Source organism: Schistocerca cancellata, chromosome 4 (genome assembly GCF_023864275.1).
Source record: "Schistocerca cancellata isolate TAMUIC-IGC-003103 chromosome 4, iqSchCanc2.1, whole genome shotgun sequence".
Taxonomy (NCBI): Eukaryota; Metazoa; Arthropoda; class Insecta; order Orthoptera; family Acrididae; genus Schistocerca; species Schistocerca cancellata.
Window position 1 is genome coordinate 249,884,827 of NC_064629.1, and position 25,764 is coordinate 249,910,590.

A 25,764-nucleotide genomic window follows, 5' to 3' on the forward strand; every position below is an offset into this window, starting at 1 on the left:
GGAGTAATCCATCGAACTGCAGACCTATATCATTGACGTCGGTTTGCAGTAGGGCTTTGGAGCATATACTGTATTCAAACATTATGAATCACCTCGAAGGGAACGATCTATTGATACGTAATCAGCATGGTTTCAGAAAACATCGTTCTTGTGCAACGCAGCTAGCTCTTTATTCGCACGAAGTAATGGCCGCTATCGACAGGGGATCTCAAGTTGATTCCGTATTTCTAGATTTCCGGAAAGCTTTTAGCACCGTTCCTCACAAGCGACTTCTAATCAAGCTGCGGGCCTATGGGGTATCGTCTCAGTTGTGCGACTGGATTCGTGATTTCCTGTCAGGAAGGTCGCAGTTCGTAGTAATAGACGGCAAATCATCGAGTAAAACTGAAGTGATATCAGGTGTTCCCTAGGGAAGCGTCCTGCGACCTCTGCTGTTCCTAATCTATATAAATGACCTGGGTGACAATCTGAGCAGTTCTCTTAGGTTGTTCGCAGATGATGCTGTAATTTACCGTCTAGTAAGGTCATCCGAAGACCAGTATCAGTTGCAAAGCGATTTAGAAAAGATTGCTGTATGGTGTGGCAGGTGGCAGTTGACGCTAAATAACGTGAAGTGTGAGGTGATGCACATGAGTTCCAAAAGAAATCCGTTGGAATTCGATTACTCGATAAATAGTACAATTCTCAAGGCTGTCAATTCAATTAAGTACCTGGGTGTTAAAATTACGAACAACTTCAGTTGGAAAGACCACATAGATAATATTGTGGGGAAGGCGAGCCAAAGGTTGCGTTTCATTGGCAGGACACTTAGAAGATGCACAAGTCCACTAAAGAGACAGCTTACACTACACTCGTTCGTCCTCTGTTAGAATATTCCTGCGCGGTGTGGGATCCTTACCAGGTGGGATTAACGGAGGACATCGAAAGGGTGCAAAAAAAGGGCAGCTCGTTTTGTATTATCACGTAATAGGGGAGAGAGTGTGGTAGATATGATACGCGAGTTGGGATGGAAGTCATTAAAGCAAAGACGTTTTTCGTCGCGGCGAGATCTATTTATGAAATTTCAGTCACCAACTTTCTCTTCCGAATGCGAAAATATTTTGTTGAGCCCAACCTACATAGGTAGGAATGATCATCAAAATAAAATAAGAGAAATCAGAGCTCGAACAGAAAGGTTAGGTGTTCGTTTTTCCCGCGTGCTGTTCGGGAGTGGAATGGTAGAGAGATAGTATGATTGTGGTTCGATGAACCCTCTGCCAAGCACTTAAATGTGTATTGCAGTGTAAAAATGTTGATGTAGATGTAGATGTAGATGAGACCATGAGGATAAAATCAGAGAGATTAGAGCCCACACAGAGGCATACCGACAATCTTTCTTTCCACGAACAATACGAGACTGGAAGAGAAGGGAGAACCGATAGAGGTAGTCAAAGTACCCTCCGCCACACACCGTCAGGTGGCTTGCGGAGTATGGATGTAGATGAACGCATTTCCGGTCATATGACGTATTTTGCTCCTTATCCTCTCAGGGATCGCTTCCTGTAATTTGTCCCCATCTGGCGTGTACGTAAGCTGGAGAGCATCACACGTACAGAACACTGTGATTAATCTGTAATGTCTCTGTGTGGTGCCGGCAGTGATGGAGTACATGGGAGAGCGGTGGCGCACGGCGGGCCTGAACGCGACGGTGGGCGCTTTCTACGGGGTGGGGTGCGCGGCCGCCCCTTGGCTGGCGCTGGGCTGCGGCGGCTGGCGGCGGCTGGTGGCAGCGCTGGCCGGCTGCTGCGCGCTGCTGGCGCCGCTGCTCTTCCTGCTGCTGCCCGAGAGCGCCCGCTGGCTGCTGCAGGCGGGCCGCCCACAGCGCGCCGCCGCCTGCTACCGCTCCGTCGCCGCCGCCAACGGCAGGCTGCGCCACCTGCCGCACGACCTCGTCGAGCGCCTGCAGGTACGTGCCCGACGTGGACGTGGAAGGGCAGATGGCGCTACAGACTTTCGCTGTACGTTGTTTTGAAGCCATTGGGCGGAGCCTGTCGCCATCTCGGATCCCCCCAAAACATTAGCAGACGAGTGTTAACAATTGCTTCTTGTTCGTTATTTCTGTCGTGTGCACGCGATATTTATTTTATACACCGTGTTACAAAAAAGTACGACCAAACTTTCAGGAAACATTCCTCACACACAAATAAAGAAAAGATGTCATGTGGACATGTGTCCGGAAACGCTTACTTTCCATGTTAGAGCTCATTTTAGTTTCGTCAGTATGCACTGTACTTCCTCCATTCACCGCCAGTTGGCCCAATTGAAGGAAGGTAATGTTGACTTCGGTGCTTTTGTTGACATGCGACTCATTGCTCTACAGTACTAGCATCAACCACATCAGTACGTAGCATCAACAGGGTAGTGTTCATCACGAACGTGGTTTTGCAGTCAGTGCAATGTTTACAAATGCGGAGTTGGCAGATGCCCATTTGATGTATGGATTAGCACGGGGCAATAGCCGTGGCGCGAATCGAGACAGATTTCCAGAACGAAGGTGTCCCGACAGGAAGACGTTCGAAGCAATTGATCGGCGTCTTAGGGAGCACGGAACATTCCAGCCTATGACTCGCGACTGGGGAAGACCTAGAACGACGAGGACACCTGCAATGGACGAGGCAATTCTCCGTGCAGTTGACGGAAACCCTAATGTCAGCGTCAGGGAAGTTGCTGCTGTACAAGGTAACGTTGAACACGTCACTGTATGGAGAGTGCTACGGGAGAACCAGTTGTTGCCGTACCATGTACAGCGTGAGCAGGCACTATCAGCAGCTGATTGGCCTCCACGGGTACACTTCTGCGAATGGTTCATCCGACAATGTGTCAATCCTCATTTCAGTGCAAATGTTCTCTTTACGGATGAGGCTTCATTCCAACGTGATCAAATTGTAAATTTTCGCAATCAACATATGTGGGCTGACGAGAATCCGCATGCAATTGTGCAATCACGTCATCAACACAGATTTTCTGTGAACGTTTGGGCAGGCATTGTTGGTGATGTCTTGATTGGGCCCCATGTTCTGCCACCTACGCTCAATGGAGCACGTTATCATGATTTCATACGGGATACTCTACCTGTGCTGCTAGAACATGTGCCTTTACAAGTACGACACAACATGTGGTTCATGCACGATGGAGCTCCTGCACATTTCAGTCGAAGTGTTCGTACGCTTCTCAACAACAGATACGGTGACCGATGGATTGGTAGAGGCGGACCAATTCCATGGTCTCCACGCTCTCCTGACCTCAAACCTCTTGACTTTTATTTATGGGGGCATTTGAAAGCTCTTGTCTACGCAACCCTGGTACCAAATGTTGAGATTCTTCGTGATCGTATTGTGGACGGCTGTGATACAAAATGCCATTCTCCAGGGCTGCGTCAGCGCATCAGGAATTCCATGCGACGTATGTATGTATCCTCGCTAACGGAGGACATTTTGAACATTTCCTGTAACAAAGTGTTTGAAGTCACGCTGGTACGTTCTGTTGCTGTGTGTTTCCATTCCGTGATTAATGTGATTTGAAGAGAAGTAATAAAATGAGCTCTAACATGAAAAGTAAGCGTTTCCGGACACATGTCCACATAACATATTTTCGTTCTTTGTGTGTGAGGAATTTTTTCTGAAAGTTTGGCCTTACCTTTTTGTAACATCCTGTATAGTAAATGTTGAACTGTTTTAGTGAACAACACAACATAAGGAACGCAACTTCAAAGGTTTTTCTGGTCTTAAATGCGTATTTGATTCAGTAATACGACACGGAAATATGACGCTTCTGGCCTCAGTACTGTAATTCCTTTTTGTTTATACACTTCGATTAACCGAGAAGAGAAGTATGTGCTATGAAAAGCGTGCTTTCGTAATCCATTTCTATTCATTTTCATTGTGTTTGTGTCGATAATTGATAAAGCCAGAACTCCAAAAGCAGTGAGTGATAGTTTAGAGGCACCGATTTGTATTCGTTGCATTTTCAAGTCAAATGCAAATTTTAATGTTCATGTTTGCAAGAAACTTACCTTATTTCCTTTGGTGCCCCATAGATGTATGCAGCGATGATATGAACAAGCCAGCTGTCATGTCAACAAAGTGTAAGATTTGTTAAATTACGAAGGAAAAGAACTGAATTTAAGATTGTCAGATCCATTGTAGTTTACACATCTGCTTTGATTTTAAATTGTACCTACCAAGTGACATTCAGTGTGGAAAACAACAGCAATTTACAGGGTAACACGACAACACAGTAATTAATGTAATGACTAAATAGCCTGGACTTAAATAGGCAACACTGCTTTAACAAATGTGTAACCCTTTAGGTACTTACAATTTAACCACTGTAACAGGTGTTCCACACATTTTACTGGAAATTAAATTAACTACATGTAGTTACATTATTTTTATATTAAATTATCGCATTTTTAAACCATTAGTCCCCATTTCAAGGATATTCTTGCCAGGACTTTTCAGTTACTTGGGAATAACCAAACAATGAAAGCCAAGCGCATTGCTCACCTCCAGAGAGCTCTTCGCGTTGGATTGATAGGAAATCTAAAGTCAAATCAGAAAAATAAAACCATACAGTGCATCAGAATTTCAAGTATATATAAGAAAATAGCGCTTAAATAAGTACACTTACGAATAAAATGTGAATTGTTTAAACTTTAGACTACGATCAGAACGATTAGTACACCCGTGAGCGACGCAAGCCGGCATTTTTCTTTATCAAAACACTTCACGACTACATGGAATAAAAACACCAGATGCGAATGTTTTGGGGTACCTAACATGGCCAATCTTCACTTGGTTCGGCTTCAAGTTTGTGGCGTCATGGCAACTCCTTATTTTTACGTCCATGGTGCCAGCGCTACCACCCAGTAGAGCGCTGCAAGCGCGTGTTCCACCGGCGTGGTGCTCATTGGGATGCGGTGAGCGTGAGAGAGGGAATAAACATCACTTTTCCTCACTTAATGTCACGGTAAAGTTGCAGTGTGCTTAGGCTCGACGGTCCTCTGTACGCCTCGTGCTGCGTTGTAACATAGCTGACCGCCACGTTTCCTTAGGCGCCCATAGGTCGCACTAGGTGACGACTCGCTCACTGAAAACGAGTGAGACCGAACTGCGTGGATACTGAGACATAGGGAACGACACACAAATGCAGTGGTCCACCCACGTTGGCAGTAAAAATTTATACTTTCTCCTGGCATAAGCCCGAACTACACTACTGGCCATTAAAATTGCTACACCAAGAAGAAATGCAGACGATAAACGGGTATTCATTGGACAAATATATTATACTAGAACTGACATGTGATTACATTTTCACGCAATATCGGTGCATAGATCCTGAGAAATCAGTAACCAGAAAAACCACCTCTGGCCATAATAACAGCCTTGATACGCCTGGGTATTGAGTCAAACAGAGCTTGGATGGCGTGTACAGGTACAGCTGCCCATGCAGCTTCAACACGCTACCACAGTTTATCGAGAGTAGTGACTGGCGTATTGTGACGAGCCAGTCGCTCGGCCACCATTGACCAGACGTTTTCACTTGGTCAGAGATCTGGAGAATGTGCTGGCCAGGGCAGCAGTCGAACATTTTCTGTATCCGGAAAGGCCCGTACAAGACCTGCAACATGCGGTCGTGCATTGTCCTGCTGAAATGTAGGGTTTCGCAGGAATCGAATGAAGGGTAGAGCCACGGGTCATAACACATCTGAAATGTAACGTCCACTGTTGAAAGCGCCGTCAATGTGAACAAGAGGTGACCGAGACGTGTAACCAATGGCACCCCATACCATCACGCTGGGTGATAGCCAGTATGGCGACGACGAATACACGCTTCCAATGTGCGTTCGCCGCGATGTCGTCAAACACGGTTGCGACCATCATGATGCTGTAAACAGAACCTGGATTCATCCGAAAAAATGACGTTTTGCCATTAGTGCACCCAGGTTCGTCGTTGAGTACACCATTGCAGGCGCTCCTGTCTGTAATGCAGCGTCAAGGGTAACCGCAGCCATGGTCTCAGAGCTGATAGTCCACGCTGCTGCAAACGTCGTCGAACTGTTCGTGCAGATGGTTGTTGTCTTGCAAACTTCCCCATCTGTTGACTTAGGGATCGAGACGTGGCTGCACGATCCGTTACAGCCATGCGGATAAGATGCCTGTCATCTCGACTGCTAGTAATACGAGGCCGTTGGGATCCAGCACGGCGTTCCGTATTACCGTCCTGAACCCACCGATTCCATATTCTGCAAACAGTCATTGGATCTGGACCAACGCGAGCAGCAATGTCGCGATACGATAAACCGCAATCGCGACAGGCTACAATCCGACCTTTATTAAAGTCGGAAATGTGATGGTACGCATTTCTCCTCCTTACACGAGGCATCACAACAACGTTTCACCAGGCAACGCCGGTCAACTGCTGGTTGTGTATGAGAAAACGGTTGGAAACTTTCCTCATGTCAGCACGTTGTAGGTGTCGCCACCGGCGCCAACCTTGTGTGAATGCTCTGAAAAGCTAATCATTTGCATATCACAGCATCTTCTTCCTGTCGATTAAATTTCGCGTCTGTAGCACGTCACCCTCGTGGTATAGCATTTTTAATGGCCAGTAGTGTAGCACACAGTCAAACTAGTGACGATGGATGTATACCACCCTATAAGTATCGGGACACCTATTTTGGACATAATAATTTGAAGTGTCCACCCTTCTTCGCCATTACAACGCTTGAACTCTGCTGGGGACAATTACCATAAGGTGTCTGAATGCTTGTGGAAGAACGGCAGACAGTTCATCCTTGACAGCCGAAACCAGAGAAGGTAATGATGTTGGACGCTGGGTTGTGGAGCGAAGTCGTTTATTGTATGGTTACATGATAGCGGAACAAACACTGGTACCAGTTACTTCTGTAAAATATCTGGGAGTAACGATTTGAAGTGGAATGATCATATAAAATTAATTGTTGGTAAGGCGGGTACCAGGTTGAGATTCATTGGGAGAGTCCTTAGAACAAGTAGTCCACCAACAAAGGAGGTAGCTTACAAAACACTCGTTCGACCTATACTTGAGTATTGCTCATCAGTGTGGGATCCGTACCAGATCGGGTTGACGGAGGAGATAGAGAAGATCCAAAGAAGAGTGGCGCCTTTCGTCACAGTGTTATTTGGTAAGCGTGATAGCGTTACGGAGATGTTTAGCAAACTCAAGTGGCAGACTCTGCAAGAGAGGCGCTCTGCATCGCGGCGTAGCTTGGTCTCCAAGTTTCGAGAGGGTGCGTTTCCGGATGAGGTATCGAATATATTGCTTCCCCCTACTTATACCTCCCGAGGAGGTCACGAATGTAAAATTAGAGAGATTCGAGCGCCCACAGAGGCTTTCCGGCAGTCGTTCTTCCCGCGAACCATACGCGACTGGAACAGGAAAGGGGGGTAATGACAGTGGCACGTTAAAGTGCCCTCCGCCACACACCGTTGGGTGGCTTGCGGAGTATCAGATATTCAACTATAGTTTATGTAGGTTTCTGGCGTTTATTGAGAAGTAATATGCACTATCAGTCTTCGTATGTGAGCTAGCGCACTTATCAGTTGAAGTGGTGAGGTATTTCACGCTCAAAAATACAACATTTGGGTGTTGGTGACGCGGTGGTATGAATGGAAGCACGCATACAGAGATTACGCAAGGGCGCAGGTTGCGTGTCAGTGGCGTAGCCTTGTCACACGGCGGCGTTCCCACGGCACTCTCCTTATATAAAGCGTTCCATCAATTGCGCAACACCCCGCGGTCAAGATCACGGCCAGTCAACAGCTGTTCAGTCAAGACCACGTGGTCTCTTTCAACTGGCACTCTGTGAACAGCCCTTGCCTTAAGATTTCGTTGCGAGGTATGATTTGCGTTTTCCTGGTGCGAAAAGATTACTCCCTATAGTACGAGTATCTTGACATTAACAGATTAGCGCACTGGACAAAAAATTAGGCACCCCCAGGAGACTTCACCCTAATACCGTGTAACAGGGCCTCTAACTTTGATGATCTTAATTCGACGAGGAAGAAGGTTCACAATTTTCTTCATGTATGTCATATGAAGCTGAAGGCCCGTATCCCCTAAAGCTACCAAACTGTGCCGAGGCTGACCGCTACGTCTCATCCGTTGTTCCACTTACACATTTTCTATGGGATAAGATCGGATGACTGAGCAGGCCAGTCGAGATTTACTAGGGTTCCTGAGAGTTTCTAAAACCAGGAGCGTATTCGGACAGCCACGTTAAAGCAGCTGGAATTGTCTACAACGTATAAATCGTGAAGAAATAGAAGAAAGGGCAACATTTTCTCACAGATAATGTTGGAATAAACATCGTGGTTCATGTTCACGGTAATCTAAACGAGTGAGCTCAAGTGATAAAGACAACGAATACCTCCAAAATCTCACCGAACCATCTCTGGCCGGAACTAAGCCGTTCACACACTGTGGCTAAAATTTCTTATTGGCCTGTCGGTGCACTCGACGCCTTGCATCATTTGAAAAAGAGGCAAAATCATGACTCATAGGATCTCACTGTACGCTTCCAGTTAGCCACTGACCATTTTCTGTGTTTTTTAGCCATTACGTGCGCCAGATATAACGGCCTTATACAAGGTATCTCACTTCAAATGTCCATAGTATGCATTTCCTTTCACCGTGTTCGCTCTGAAACTATAAGGGGCGATCGGAAAGTTTCCGTTTGAGTACGTTGCTACAGCGTACATGCAACGTAGCACGGCTCCGCTGCGGGTACGTAAGAACCGATATGTATGCAGGACTAGTGTAGCATTTGTGTCTTTCCGACGTGCGTGCGGTAAATGCAGAAACGTGAACTATGGCAGCATTATTACAAAATGCGTCCAAGAGGACCAACGTGCTGTTATTTTTCTCTTGGCTGCCAAAGCGAAAACGTCAGTACATATAATCGGAGAATTAAGGCGAAACGTGTGTGAAAACAGTGACAAGGAATGCTGTTGCTTCACGATAGCGCACGTCCCCAATTTCGCAAATGTCGTAACGCAGAAGTTACGCTAGTTCAAGTGGCAGACACACGAGAACCCGCCCTGTAGTCTTCATCTCTCCCCATGCGATTATCACGCCTTCGATCCCGTAAAAATGAAGGCCTTATAGGGTCGACGATTCCTGTCGGACGATGTGTAGCAGGCAGTTACGGACGCCTTTACGTACCAGGATCGGTGTTTTATATGACGTATCTTCATACCTGGTGCGTCGGTGGGATGATTGCTTCAGTGCTCACGGCGATTTTGCCTGATTGCAATAGCGATTCTGGACTGTACGGCCTTCCAACGGAAGCTTCTTCATTGCTCCTTGTGGGTGAGATAGACTTGCGTTTATTGACGGTAGCAACTGCTGTCGGATCTGAAGCCGACTGTTATAGACAGGGCGCGAAGCTTGTCTGTGGTGCTTGTTGGTTAGGATCTTTCTTTTCGATTGTCCTTCTTACGCCTTGTTCCATGATTACGAGTGGTGCACCATTCCTTGTAGACAAGTCGACCAGTCGATGTTGATATACCAACAAATCGTGCAGTTTTATTCACGGTGTGGCCGTAGTTAAATCCAATCAGTATAGTTCCTTTCTGTTATTCATGAAGCTCACATACGAGTATGCATTGCACTTAATTGCGATGACTTAGGTCTGTAGTGGACGGTCACGTGACGGCCTGGCACCAGTTCAACACCACATGTACCGCTCCAAAGCAGCCATTGCGCGCTTTTAAGAGGTGTGGTGAGATGACATTTTCAGTTATTCATTGCATTTTTCTGTGTAATACGAGGTACGTCCACAAAAGTAGTTCCATTTGGTTTTATAAAACAAACGTGTACAGATACAGAAAAAATATTTGTTGTACAAAAATCTATAACTTTTAAACTACTTTTCTACATAGCTTCGAAATTTTGCAGGCACTTGTCATAGCGTGGCACAAGTTTTTGTATGCCTTCTTCATAGAAGGTTGCCGCCTGTGTATTCAACCATGTGGTAACATGTTCTTTCAGCTCGTCATCATCGTTGAAGTGTTGACCACCAAGGACAGATTTTAGGCGTAAGAAGAGATGAAAGTCGCTAGGAGCGAGGTCCGGGCTGTACGGAGGATGATCAAACGCGTCCCAGTGAAATTCCCGTAGTGTGAGGTCGGGCATTATTGTGGGAAAAAACAACACCTTTTGACACTAATCCTCGGTGCTTTTTCTGTATTGGTTCAAATGGCTCTGAGCACTATGGGACTTAACTTCTGAGGTTATCAGTCCCCTAGAACTTAGAACTACTTAAACTTAACTAACCTAAGGACATCACACACACATCCATGCCCGAGGCAGGATTCGAACATGCGACGTAGCGGACGCGTGGTTCCGGACTGAAGCGCTTAGAACCGCTCGGTCACCCCGGCCGGCTTTTCTGTATTGCGCGGCGCACTTTCTTAATGGTATCGATTGTTTGGCCTCGTGGTAAGAAATCAATGAGCAAAATTTCTTTTCTGTCCCAAAAAACGGTGCACATGACTTTTCGAGGTGTCAAGATTTGCTTATGCTTAACTTTCGTTGGAGATGAAGTGTGCCTCCATTCCATTGATTGCCGTTTTCTTTCAGGAGTGTCGTACGGTACCCAAGTTTCATCTACCGTGACTATCCGAGAAAGAAAACCATCGCCGTCTTCATTGTAGCGTGTCAAAAGCCGAAGTGCACTGCCCATCCGTTGTTTTTTGTGTTGTTCAATAAGAATTTTGGGTACCCTACGTGAGCAAAGATTTCGAAATTTCTGTTTTTCAGTAACAATTTCATGAATTAGTGATCGTGAGATTTGCGAAACTTCCATAGCAAGGGCACTAAGTGTAAACTAACGGTTGTGCTTAATCTTCTCTTCAATTCTGTGAACCAGTTCGTCAGTAACCACAGACGGGCATCCACTTCGTTCCCATTGTTAGCTTGATCACGTCCTTCATTGAACAGTTTGAACCATCTTCTAACCATTGAATCAAAAAATGGTTCAAATGGCTCTGAGCACTATGGGTTAGTTAGGTTTAAGTAGTTCTAAGTACTATGGGACTTAACATCTGAGGTCATCAGTCCCCTAGAACTTAGAACTACTTAAACCTAACTAACCTAAGGACATCACAGACATCCATGCCCAAGGCAGGATTCGAACCTGCGATCGTAGCGGTCACGCGGTTCTAGACTGTAGCGCCTAGAACCGCTCGGCCACCCCGGCCGGCATCATTGAATCACTCATAGCATTTTGTCCGTAAACCTCGCACATTTGCCGATGAATTTCCTTTGTTTTAACTTTCTTCGCATTTAGAAAACGAATCACAGATCTGATTTCACACGCGGCGGCATTTTTAATTACGACTGATATTATAAAGAAGCACTACAAAGCACCCGCCGGCAGCAGCGATCTGAAAGTGGCGTACATGTCTTCTCCTTGAGTCAGCTTAACTGCCGCGCATGCTCGGAACTGCGATCATAGTGCTGCCCCGGATAGAAATAGAAACGGAACTTACTTTGTGGCCGGCCTGTGTGGCCGAGCGGTTCTAGGCACTTCAGTCTGGAACCGCGCGACCGCTACGGTCGCAGGTTCGAATCCTGCCTCGGGCATGGATGTGTGTGATGTCCTTAGGTTAGTTAGGTTTAAGTAGTTCTAAGTTCCAGGGGATTGATGACCTCAGTTGTTAAGTCCCGTAGTGCTCAGAGCCTTACTTTGTGACGACCCTCATATTTCGACTGGTACTCTTCCCCAGCACTGCCATCAGGCTGTGAGATTTGTTGTTACTGATGACGCATGCCTGGGGAGAACTGGCGGCAGTTTCATTCCAGAGCATCAACGTAACAATATTTCAAATTTAAATACAGATTTTTACAGTTAAAACTGTTAGAGTAAATTGGAATTAAAGGTAACTTAGCCTAACGAAATTTTTTTTAATACAACGCTTAGGATGAATTTGTTAATGATACTGCATCTTAGGTGACGACGATGGTTCTGGCAGTCAGACAGGGTGACGCTGAAGAGTGGGAAAACACTGAACTTGCCGCGATCCGGTTATCCAAAGAGCGGTTCTCTATGATTTAACTTAAGATGAATGCCGGAATGGTTCCTCTGTATGGGCACGTCCAACTTTCTTCCCCATCCTTCCCTTAGCGGAGCTTGTACTTCACATTGTCGATAGGAAGCTAAATCTTTTTGTTCCTTCCTTTCACCAAATAAGCGACACCTATTATTCCTCCAGAGCAGGGCTGGCCACAAAGCGGCTCACGACCCGCATGTGACTGTCTAGTGCTGCACTATTCGATTTGTCAGTGTTGTACACTATCACCCACCTTTTTCATTTACATCTGTGTCCATATTGAGCAAGGCACCATATGGTGCATGGCGGAGGGTACCTCGTAGCACTGCTGCTCATTCCCTTTCCTGTTACGCTCGTAATAGGAGCGAGGGAAAAACGACTGTCTAAATGCTTCCACACGAATCTTGTCTTCGCTGTCCTTACATTTACATTTAGCTCTACATGCCTACTTTGCAGTTAACATTTATGTGCCTTCCAGAGAGTTCATCGAACCACTTTCTCACTATTTATCTACCGTTCCACTCTCTCTCGAACAGCGTGTGGGAAAAACGAACAGTTAAATCTTCCCGTGCGAGCTCCACATTTCTTTCATTTGCTTACAATGATCATTTCTCACTGTAAGTGAGTGTCAACAGAATATTTCCACATTCGGAGGAAAACGTTGGAGATTGAAATTTCGTGAAAAAATCTTGCCGCAACGAGACAACACAAACGAGCTGTCCTTTTTGGACTTTTTTGATGTCCTCCGTCAATCCTGTCTGGTAAGGATCCCATATTGCACAGCAAACTTCTAAGAGAGGACGGAAAAGCGTAGTGAGACCCGGTCTATTTAATGAATTTGTTACATCTTCTATGCGTTCTGCCAGTAAAACGCAGTCTTTGGTTCGCCTTCCACACAACATTACCTATGCGATATTTCCAATTTACACAAGATGTGTGAGGTGGCAGTAGGATCGTTTGCAGTCTGTCGCAGATGATGGTTCTCTAAACTTTCTCAATTGTGTTTCGTAAAAAAACCTCGTCTTACCTCGATGGATTACCATTTGAGTTCACGGAGCATTTCCGTAATTCTCGGATGTTGGTGGAACCTACTGCTAACGATTCTACCAGCACGCCTCTTAACGCATTCGATATCTTTCTTTAATCCTACCTGGTGGAGTCCCAAACACTCGAACGATACTCAAGAATGGATAACGCAAGGATTCTGTTCACGGTTTCTTTTATCGATGAGCTACACTTCCCTATTACTCACTCAATAAACCGAAGTCGACCATTCACTTTCCCTACTACTAACCTTACGTGTTCGTTCTATTGCATGTGTCTTTCCAACATTATGGCCAGATATTTAATCGATGTGTATGGAGCAAGCAGCGCACCACTAACATCGTAATCGAACTTTACAGAATTGTTTGTCCAACTCATCTGCATTAACTTACATTTTTTTTCATGTCTAGAGCAAGTTGCCATTCATTACGCCAAGTAGAAGTTCCGTCCGAGTCAGACTTTCTCGTCCTACAGTCACTCAACGATGACATTTTGTCATCACTACAGCGTCATCAACCAACAGTTCCAGATTGTAGCACACCGTTTCCGTAGGATCGTTTACGTATATGGGGAACAAGAGCGGTCCTATGACACCTCACCGGGGCACTGCTGACGATATTTTGTTTCCAATGAACACTCCAGGACGACGCACTCGGTTCTGTTACTTTAAAAGGCTTCGCAGAAAACCGTTCTAGAAAAGGACAAGTTGATTTTCACACGAGCTATAGTTTACAAAGCCGCATTGATTAATAGGTAGAACCCTTTCTCTCTCAAGGAGTTCAGTTATGCGCCGACTTATAAAATGCTCTTGATTTCTGTAGGAAACCGCGTTAAAGATAATGGTCTCTATTTCTGCTGGTCCGTTCTATTGCCTTGCTTTTATATGGGAGTTACCTCCGCTTTTTGTTCAGTTGTGTGTGAAATCCTATGGGACTTAACTGCTAAGGTCATCAGTCCCTAAGCCTACATACTACTTAACCTAAATTATCCTAGGGACAAACACACACACTCATGCCCGAGGGAGGACTCGAACCTCCGCCAGGACCAGCCGCACAGTCCACGTCTGCAGCGCCTCCGCTTTTTTTCAGTCGCTTGGGGCTTTCCGCTGGGGGAGAGATTCACGGCAGATACATACTGAGAAAGGGGCCAACGCCGAAGAGTAATCTCTGTAAAACCGAATTGTGATTTCATTTGGACCTGGCGACTAATTTGTTTTCAATTCTTTTAGCTGCCCCTTTTTCTTTTCTTTTCTTTTTTTTTGTTTTTTGTTTTTTTGGGATGCCTATCTCTATGTCCTTGAAACGGGTGTCCATGCGGCGGTCAAACGTGATATGTCTATAATGATGACGAATGATATTTGTCGTGTTTATACGCTGTACACGGTAGACGTTTTGATTATCCCCAGGTGACTCTGATACTTACAGATTATCAAGTACGTCCGCACAAACACGAAACAGACATACAGTCTATATTCTTGATAGAAAAAAGTGCAATAATGCGCTTCCTGATGTACGAGTATCTTCATATTGCTTAGTGAGATGGTTTTCAGTAGGCAGTCTTCTAGTTAGAGTTTTCCATTTACTGGATCCAGTCAAACAATTTCAGCAAGAAAGAGGAAAATCTTTCACCCTGATTGATGACAGGCATTGATTGTTACATATTACTTTCATTACAGATGCTGCTCAGCATTTACAAAGAAATTGGGAAACTAATTTTTGATGTACTGTAGAGTTTGCTTAGCTTTCGTAACAAATTAAGACTGTTTTGTAAGATGGTTGAGATTAAAGCTTTCGCTCAATTTTAAATGTGAGATGAACATTGCTGAAACCATTCTGAAATTGAGGTGGACATGGAAGATTATTTATGTAAAGTGTCTGTCGTCGCTAAATAACTAAACGGCAGATTTATTGATTTAAAGACACTTGAACCTTCGTACACATTCCTGGAAAGCAGTTGCTACCGTCAATAAACGCAAGTCTATCTCACCCACAAGGAGCAATGAAGAAGCTTCCGTTGGAAGGCCGTACAGTCCAGAATCGCTATTTCAATCAGGCAAAGTCGCCGTGAGCACTGAGGCAATCATCCCACCGACGCACCAGATATGAAGATACGTCATATGAAACACCGATCCTGCTACGTAAAGGCGTCCGTAACTGCCTGCTACACATCGTCCGACAGGAATCGTCGACCCTGTAAGGCCTTCATTTTTACGGGATCGAAGGCGTGATAATCGCATGGGGAGAGATGAAGACTACAGGGCGGGTCCTCGTGTGTCTGCCACTTGAACTAGCGTAACTTCTGCGTTACGACATTTGCGAAATTGGGGACGTGCTCTATCTTGAAGCAACAGCATTCCTTGTCACTGTTTTCACATACGTTTCGCCTTAATTCTCCGATTATATGTACTGATGTTGTGGAATGTAGCTGCCCAGATTCACCACCAATTGTAAAGGACTCAGCAGATGTAGGGTTAGAACTTCTTGGACTGCAAGAGGGCCAAGGACTGAAACAGCGTGATTTTTAAAGTGCTGAGTTTTGAAAGAAGGTTCCAGAAGAAAAATACTCCACTAGCAAAGGACTGTGCCAAGAGACCTCAACTGTTGGGACCACTTTTAGGTGGGTCACTGTACTCATCACTCAAGTTAATGAAATCAAGATAACTTATGAACATCTAAGTGAACTTGTACGAACTGCGATCACCAGTTGTCAGCCAGATTTCAAACAACTGGAGCAAAAAGTAACATTCGAAAAAGCATACCACAAAACTAAGTGTTTATCTTTTGTTGTGAAATGAAACGTTGTTCAGTGATGTTAATTATAAAGTAAAGGAAGTTTCTTTCTGTGGTGTCACCGCCAGACATCACACTTGCTAGGTGGTAGCTTTAAATCGGCCGCGGTCCATTAGTACATGTCGGACCTGCGTGTCGCCACTGTCAGTGATCGCAGACCGAGCGCCACCACACGGCAGGTCTTGAGGGACGTACTAGCACTCCCCCCAGTTGTACGACGACTTTGCTAGCGACTACACTGACGAAGCCTTTCTCTCATTTGACAAGAGACAGTTAGAATAGCCTTCAGCTAAGTCCATGGCTACGACCTAGCAAGGCGCCATTAACCATTTCTAGAGAGAGACTCATTTGTATCATCAAGAATGCTGTATACAAATGATGGATTTAAGTTAAGTATTCCAGCAGCTACGTACTTTTCTTTATAGCATTCATTACGTATCCTGCTTCAGACCTAAAGCAAGCCTGCGTGTGTAAACGCGTGCCTTTCGGTTACCCGTCTCTGTGGACTGGCTGTCTTGTCAGTCTACTACACTTTCTTAATTAAGTAAAATATTTATCCATTAATGTTAACTATTGGCCTCTAAAGAACACCTTCTACAGTGCAACACACTATTACCAAGCGAATGAAGCTGATCGTCCAGTGTTAAGCATACCCGTCAATAATTCCTAGCACAGGAATCCAAAACATTGTCCAGTTGAACAGCCAGGTCACGAAAGTACAGTGTAGGGGAGGTAGAGACTTTGTCACAGTATGATTCGCAATGTCTTGCAGCGAGCCAGTGGCCGGATTTTGTCTCCAGCTTGATGTCAGCAGCCAGTCCCAAGCGACAGCCCGGTTGTACCTGTTACCTGCCGCTGGAGGAGTCGTTGATAGCCGACATCGCAGGGTATTAAGCATACCCGTCAATAATTCCTAGCACAGGAATCCAAAACATTGTCCAGTTGAACAGCCAGGTCACGAAAGTACAGTTTAGTTGAGGTAGAGACTTTGTCACAGTATGATTCGCAATGTCTTGCAGCGAGCCAGTGGCCGGATTTTGTCTCCAGCTTGATGTCAGCAGCCAGTCCCAAGCGACAGCCCGGTTGTACCTGTTACCTGCCGCTGGAGGAGTCGTTGATAGCCGACATCGCAGGGTATTTAGCATACCCGTCAATAATTCCTAGCACAGGAATCCAAAACATTGTCCAGTTGAACAGCCAGGTCACGAAAGTACAGTTTAGGTGAGGTAGAGACTTTGTCACAGTATGATTCGCAATGTCTTGCAGCGAGCCAGTGGCCGGATTTTGTCTCCAGCTTGATGTCAGCAGCCAGTCCCAAGCGACAGCCCGGTTGTACCTGTTACCTGCCGCTGGAGGAGTCGTTGATAGCCGACATCGCAGGGTATTTAGCATACCCGTCAATAATTCCTAGCACAGGAATCCAAAACATTGTCCAGTTGAACAGCCAGGTCACGAAAGTACAGTTTAGGTGAGGTAGAGACTTTGTCACAGTATGATTCGCAATGTCTTGCAGCGAGCCAGTGGCCGGATTTTGTCTCCAGCTTGATGTCAGCAGCCAGTCCCAAGCGACAGCCCGGTTGTACCTGTTACCTGCCGCTGGAGGAGTCGTTGATAGCCGACATCGCAGGGTATCGACCATTCGCCAGATGCCAGAGATATAGCGACCACTGTGCTGGCAGGAAGGAGATGTAGTTGAGCAAGCCAGCTACAGGTTCGCTGTCTATCTCGACATATGGTGCCGCTGTTCCTTCTGATTACGGCTCGTGAAGCTGATACTGAAGTCGGCTGGAGCTGACGTTCTTCACTCCACGTACATTTTGGAAGTCAGTGTTTCTGGAGGTGGAAGAGGATGCCATTCCATGGGAGACTAGCTCTGAGAGGGCTGAACCTGTGTACGTGGCTCTACCAGGCGTCTGAAGTTGAACCGAGTCAGCCCTGGTAAATGGTGATAGTTGTTTCGAGTTGGAAGCGACTAAGCGTGGGCGCAGCTGTATGGTGTGTCATGCCAGCATGGCGCCAGTGGCATCTACTGTGGATATTTGTCGTCACTAGGTGGCTCAGATGACACCTGATTCACTGGCGAATATTTTCTGCGTGGTGCTTATTGTCTCACTTGCTATGTTATTTGACATTCGAACTACATTAGGAAACTTGAGTAATGAGTCAATAACAATGAGCGACATCTGTCTGAGGAAGGGGATCAGTTCCGACAGCGCTGAACCTGGGTTCATGGACGCCCATGTGCTCTTAACCGTTGTCCAGACGTAGGCCATTGCGGGGGATCATTACAAAGGAAGTGGGAAACTTATCTTTGATTAGTGTGGAGTGTTTTTAGCTTTCTTAACAAATTAAGAGTGTGTGACACCAGCGACTTCATGTGTGTCATCTCCCAGTGACCATTATGCAGAAGATTTATAATAAACTAACGCTGTGGCGGCGGGATGATTTCCCGCATCCATAGCCGCTCCATTTCACCACCAGAATTTCCTGTACCCCTTGGATCATGTTTCTTAGGAGAAATATGTGCGGAGTGAGATGGCAGGCGTTCTGGTCACCCTTAGCGAACAGATTTTCTAACTTGTTTGAGTATAGGGTCGTCAGCTATATCCTTCGAGATTATGGATGCGGTTAGTGGTTTCGTGAAGTGTCGTCTGCCTCGAAGGGCAGTGTTTCCCTAGAATTAAATTCGGGTTTCGATCCCACAGGTAGTCTGGATAGGGCATCGATGTTAGCACGTTGTGCTGCCAGTCGATTGTGGAGCGAACAATTGTGATTGCTGAGGCAGAGTGCCCAGCATTGTAGGCGTTATGCTGTTTTTAATGTTGCGTAAGTCAACCGTTGAAAAAGAAATCCTTATAGGATCACTTTGTTGCCCGTCCGTCTGTCTATCTGTCTGTTCTACCGTTGGGACAATCTTTTTCTCAGAACAGGTATAGGCATCATGTTGAAATTTATGCTACATACTAAGGTCTGAGGTTTCTTGGTGGTGTGGAGACTTTAAGATTCTAAGTCAGTGCAATCAAAAGGTACAGCCATTTGTGTCACATATTTTGAGCCATGAAATTTGACAAGAAGCAAGACTTTGCACTATAAGTAAAGGTAAAATTTCAGAAAATTAATAATTTGTAATTATATTACGTAAAAATTAATATTTGCCATTTGTTGGCCGTCTATCTGTCCGTCTGACCGTCCACCTGTGACCCCTTTTTGCTCAGGAATGAATAGAGGTATCAAGTTGTATCTTATATCAAATAATAAGGCCTACGGTCACTTGGCGGTGGAAATCTAAGTCAGTGCGATCAAAATCTACGGCCGTCTGTAAAGACCCCATTTTCTCAGGGATGGGTAGAAGTTAAGTTTTTTAGAACAACCGCAAGTCACACTCAGTCGATTTTATTGGCGAATTTCGCTCTATAATATTACAAGAGCATCACCAGAAACTGTAATTTAAACTGTAAATTCAAGTGATTCTGATTATTGTCTTGTAATATAGTAGAGCGAAACCTGTCGATAAAACCTACTGCGTGCGACTTGTGGCTGTCTTGAAAAACTCGATTTCAACAGTCGCGGTTTCCCCTACTGGCAATTCCTGCGCTCTCTACACGGGTGTAGGTATCAAGTTGAAATTTGTGTCAAATGTTAAGGTCTGAGATCATTTGGCGGTGTAAATAATTTAAGCGTCTAAGTCAATGCAACCACATATTTTGATACTCGCAAACTCGCTCATCAGAACCTATAGATGAACAACCTGCGTAGACGTCGAGTCTGGTCATGAAGTAGTCAGTTCTGCAAGGACGAGGGAAATACAGAAGACCCACAAATTTTACTATGACTTTTACGCGATATTTACGATGCCGCCCGGCAAGCTCCCGCCGATAACAGACGTTCAACGCGTGAAAGCGAAACTGCTTTAGCTAAAACGGCAGCAAATAGAAAGGTTTACAATGAGGTCAGAACCACACTCGTTGCTTCAATATGAAGCAGCCTCCTTCTACAATTTTATTCGGTTTCGAGCGCGATGTAACCGCGTGAGTAGTAGGGTAAAGTATATTTACAGGAGCCAAGGCAGTGTGGTATTGTGTTTATTTAAACAATTTTTGAAAGGATGTCACACTACTAACGTTGGTGGACATGTCTATTTGTGCTTGCACTAGGAGTATATTGATTGATGACCACAAAAGAATTAAACCGGTATTCCAGTCACACATGGAGGAATAATATAATGACACTTCCACTCACCACTAATTATATCTGAGAATCACTCATCTAAAATAGGCAATTACAAGTATGTTCGTCATTTTTTCTGTTTTCCGTGCTTTCCTTAGTTCCTCTAAATTCGTGGAGGTATGTACCGTCTATGCAACTAAATGAAGGCAGTTCGTTTAGCGCCATACGCGTTTCGCTTCTTTTATTTGGAAAGCATCATCAGTGGCCTGAAATACATGTTTCCTTTTATACTTACAATAAACTTATTATGTGGTGGATATAATATGCTGCTATATTACATTTTGTCGTGTTTTTCTCTTGCTTTTTAGATTGAAAGCAACTTTTTTAGTTCCGTATTGTGAACGTATCGTTCCGTGTAACACAGTTAACAGTAACATATGCCTCTCAACAACACGTACCTTAAATGAACTAGATGTAGCAGTTTATAAAACCAATTACCGACACACTTCAAACCAGTAGCAATACTGAACAGGGAAAAGCTGGTAATGATTCTGAATTTAAATCAGGAGATCTGCTAATGACCATAATCTATAACTTCATTGCTTAGTACAGGGTCTCTATTCCTGCGCATTAACCAACTTGCGTTAGAATAGATAAGACAGTAGATAGTTCTTTCTTAAACTCGGTTTGACACAACCAAACAGAATGCAAACCTAATTACACTGGCTCTGAAGGAGCCTTTGCATCGCTTTATTTATTAAAAAGCCTAGTACATGAGGACCCTTAAACTTTCATGGTTTGAAGAACTATGCTCATTAACAAACCTACGCGAGTATGCATGAGAAATGGTAAGTATTGTTATGATTATTTATTAATTAAGTAAAGCGCAACAAACTATAACTCTTTAAACAACAAATTTGATTTCGTAGGCAGTCTTTTGGTCTACTCAAAAGTATAATTGGCTGTGCAAATGAGAACACAACATTAAATTCGAGTTCAACCACTTTCTAATAATAAATAGGGACACTCGGAACTGAATTCACTAGGACAGGATTCCTACCTAGGTTTATGACTTGGGATAATCACGGGTGTAAGATAGAGTTTTTAGCAACACCACAATTGTTATTATTATAAAATCAACCAAAATTCATAAATACCTGCTCCGCTTACAGAGTGCCAAATATAAAGAATTTAGGGGAAGGCTGATGGCACTGGTGGCGCAATTTGCAGTGGCTATTAACCTGGCGGCGATGCACTCATAGCAATACTGTTGGCCTCGCCTGTTACATATCTTTTTGGAGTCGAAATTATATTTTTATAAGGCCAAAAACGATGCCATGATAATGTTATCACCAAATGCAGCATCCGAGGCCCATACATTCTGCCCTTAAGATCTTCCGGCCCCAAAACTCCAGGAATATGAGCCGCAATTACCCGCTACTGCTAACGAGATGTTAACCACATTACTGCTCAGTCCAGACTCCTTACCCGTCACGAAGGACGAGTTTCCACTTGCGCGCCAACCACACCTTTTCCACTCCGCCAGGCTATTTCCGTAGCTGCGGGGCTTCCCCACATCTTTTACCTTCAACACTACGTTTTCTAACTATGGACCACGTCATTTACAGTACATTATATAACAATCATTTCAGTAGTTATTCACAAGCATAATTTTAACACCATCGTTGAAAAGTTTCACACAACTGAAACATGTATACATAGTCAAAGAATTTCCATGACAATACAGCATTATACACTCCTGGAAATTGAAATAAGAACACCGTGAATTCATTGTCCCAGGAAGGGGAAACTTTATTGACACATTCCTGGGGTCAGATACATCACATGATCACACTGACAGAACCACAGGCACATAGACACAGGCAACAGAGCATGCACAATGTCGGCACTAGTACAGTGTATATCCACCTTTCGCAGCAACGCAGGCTGCTATTCTCCCATGGAGACGATCGTAGAGATGCTGGATGTAGTCCTGTGGAACGGATTGCCATGCCATTTCCACCTGGCGCCTCAGTTGGACCAGCGTTCGTGCTGGACGTGCAGACCGCGTGAGACGACGCTTCATCCAGTCCCAAACATGCTCAATGGGGGACAGATCCGGAGATCTTGCTGGCCATTGTAGTTGACTTACACCTTCTAGAGCACGTTGGGTGGCACGGGATACATGCGGACGTGCATTGTCCTGTTGGAACAGCAAGTTCCCTTGCCGGTCTAGGAATGGTAGAACGATGGGTTCGATGACGGTTTGGATGTACCGTGCACTATTCAGTGTCCCCTCGACGATCACCAGTGGTGTACGGCCAGTGTAGGAGATCGCTCCCCACACCACGATGCCGGGTGTTGGCCCTGTGTGCCTCGGTCGTATGCAGTTCTGATTGTGGCGCTCACCTGCACGGCGCCAAACACGCATACGACCATCATTGGCACCAAGGCAGAAGCGACTCTCATCGCTGAAGACGACACGTCTCCATTCGTCCCTCCATTCACGCCTGTCGCGACACCACTGGAGGCGGGCTGCACGATGTTGGGGCGTGAGCGGAAGACGGCCTAACGGTGTGCGGGACCGTAGCCCAACTTCATGGAGACGGATGCGAATGGTCCTCGCCGATACCCCAGGAGCAACAGTGTCCCTAATTTGCTGGGAAGTGGCGGTGCGGTCCCCTACGGCACTGCGTAGGATCCTACGGTCTTGGCGTGCATCCGTGCGTCGCTGCGGTCCGGTGCCAGGTCGACGGGCACGTGCACCTTCCGCCGACGACTGGCGACAACATCGATGTACTGTGGAGACCTCACGCCCCACGTGTTGAGCAATTCGGCGGTACGTCCACCCGGCCTCCCGCATGCCCACTATACGTCCTCGCTCAAAGTCCGTCAACTGCACATACGGTTCACGTCCACGCTGTCGCGGCATGCTACCAGTGTTAAAGACTGCGATGGAGCTCCGTATGCCACGGCAAACTGGCTGACACTGACGGCAGCGGTGCACAAATGCTGCGCAGCTAGCGCCATTCGACGGCCAACACCGCGGTTCCTGGTGTGTCCGCTGTGCCGTGCGTGTGCGTGTGATCATTGCTTGTACAGCCCTCTCGCAGTGTCCGGAGCAAGTATGGTGGGTCTGCCACACCGGTGTCAATGTGTTCTTTTTTCCATTTCCAGGAGTGTACATAAGCAATACTACAAATTGACACATAAATATCGATACAGAAACAAAATAATTCGAAAATAGGTGTTACACGCTGACTACATGAGTATCGCGAACTGCAGCCGCGCCGGCTGCCTCGTTTATTCCTACGCGCGCAGGTCGAGGACCGCACACAGGGCTAGCTCGTGTGGCGCGCTAATTCCTCAACAAGATGTCAGGTGACGGCAACCCTGTGCGTGGCTGTGCTGACAGATAAGAGGTAGTGGGAAGCACTACCTTTCTGCTGCTACAAACATCGAGGTTCAGGGCGCGCAGTCCGGAACCGTGCGACTGCTGCGGTCGCAGGTTCGAATCCTGCCTCGGGCATGGATGTGTGTGATGTCCTTAGGTTAGTTAGGTTTAAGTAGTTCTAAGTTCTAGGGGACTGATGACCACAGCTGTTAAGTCCCATAGTGCTCAGAGCCATTTTGAACAAACATCGAATGTGATGTGGTGAAACGCTCAATACAGACCGTCTCGCTAAACACCAGCATCAAAGAAAAAATGTAGAAATATCTAAGTCAATGTAGATGGGTAGGAAAAATTATCCCGTAATGTTCGAACACGGCATTAGTAGGGTACTGCTTGACACAGTCAGGTCTGTTAAATATCTAGGAGTAACGTTGCAAAGCGATATGAAACGAAACGATCACGTAATGACGGTAGTAAAGAATCTGAATGGTTGACTTCGTTTTATTGGGAGCATAGGAAAGTGTGGTTCATCTATAATGGAGACCGCGAATAAAACACTAGAGCGAACTATTCTTGGGACTGTTCGAGTGTGTGGGATTAAGGAAGACAGCTAAGCAATTCAGAGGCTGGCTGATATACTTGCTATCGGTAGGTTCGATCCACACGCGATTAGTAAGAGATACTTGACGCACTCAAGTGGGTATCCCTGGAGAGAAGACGACGTACATTTCGCGTAGGGACAGCGAAGATAAGAGAGATTAGGACTCGTACAGAGGCATATAGACAATCGTTTTCCCCTCTCTTTATTTGAGAGCAGAACAGGAAAAGAAATGACTAGAAGTGGTACTGGGTACCGTCCACCGCGCAGCATACTGTGCTTTGTGAAGTATTTGTATGTGTGTAGCGGATGTATGGGGAGGAGCGGGGAGGGGTCGAGAATACACTGCTGGCTATTAAAACTGTAACACCAGGAGGAATAGCAAATAAAGAAATTTTATTTATTCCACGTATGCAGTGTAGTAGGAAGAGTACATGATTAAATTTGTAGGTGAATTGAGGGTAAATATGGTGCGAAATTCAGTACACACAGCAACAATGGAATAAGGGCTGGGCATCGAATCAAACAGAACTTGGATGACGGACGCAGGTAAGTCACTTCAAGCTGCTTTAACTCTGTGCCAGAGTCATCTGTACTAGTGGCTGGCGAGTGGTGATGTGCTGTTCATGACCAGATGTTTTCAATGGATGGGATATCCGAGAAGGTGCTGGCCAAGACAACACTCGAAAACCCTCTGGATTTCGCAAAAGAATGTAGTGACTGCCACATACCTCGTACCACAATACTCTAGTTTTAGACAATGAATGTTCGCGGCACCCATGTAAATAGGAAAAAGGATGCAATTTATTTTCAGTTTCCCGATTTTTCATTTCTTGGGGGATTTTTACGTGTTTCATAATGACAGATAATCAAGTTCTATCGATAAAAATTGTATTTTACTTGTTTTTGTTTTTATGTTTGTGTTTCTCTATCTCATTAGGAATAAAAAAAATTTCATTGGACGCACACTTTTGCATCTCAGTATGGCTAAGTCAATAATTGGTTCCTTCATCTCAAACACATAGTGGAAGTTTCATTTCTACAGAAAAGTTCAACAGCCAGGAACTTTTCAGAATTGTTATTGTGGGCTTCACTTCGAAGACTGGTTTCATAAAGCTTGCAAGATGACCATATTTTCGGAGACCTTCGATGTCACCTCACATTTCTAATAATTGACAAATAACTAAAATTGTTGTGTAGACAAATAAATCCATCCTGAACTCAACTCAATTTTATGCCAAAGTTTGATAAAAAAAAAGGCATCTAAAGTAAAGGAAATCGTTTGGAAGGATACTGTACTGATCAGCAAATCACACGAAGCCATGCGGTGCAGTCGTTTAAAAGCCTAGCGCAAAACCGCTGGAAAGGAGACGATAGGCAACGTCAGTAGCTTCACCGCAGAACAAAGAGGCTTGCGACGTCGAGAGTGTTGGGCGAGAGAGTGACGACGGTGAAAGGCATGGGAGTGTTGTAGATACAATACGATAATTAACAGTTTCGACAGAAATCTGAATCCACGAGATAGGCGTGACTCTAGAACAAGAAAATTATCGAACAAGTTTTAATTTAATAAAGTGATGAAAAAGTGACAAAATCTGTTAGAATCGATGGTAAAGTTGATGATGCCAAAACCAAGCT

At 45.3% G+C, this 25,764-nt stretch overlaps 1 protein-coding gene across 1 annotated transcript in view; it reads left to right on the forward strand.

Annotated features, from left to right (window-relative positions):
* LOC126184064 (organic cation transporter protein-like) overlaps positions 1 to 25,764 on the forward strand; it is a 331,100-nt gene that overhangs the window by 164,750 nt on the left and 140,586 nt on the right. The window contains exons 4-5 of the mRNA XM_049926425.1: positions 1,638 to 1,752; positions 1,798 to 1,945. Of these exons, the coding sequence (XP_049782382.1) occupies positions 1,638 to 1,752; positions 1,798 to 1,945 (263 nt within the window). The remainder of the gene's footprint in view (positions 1 to 1,637; positions 1,753 to 1,797; positions 1,946 to 25,764) is intronic.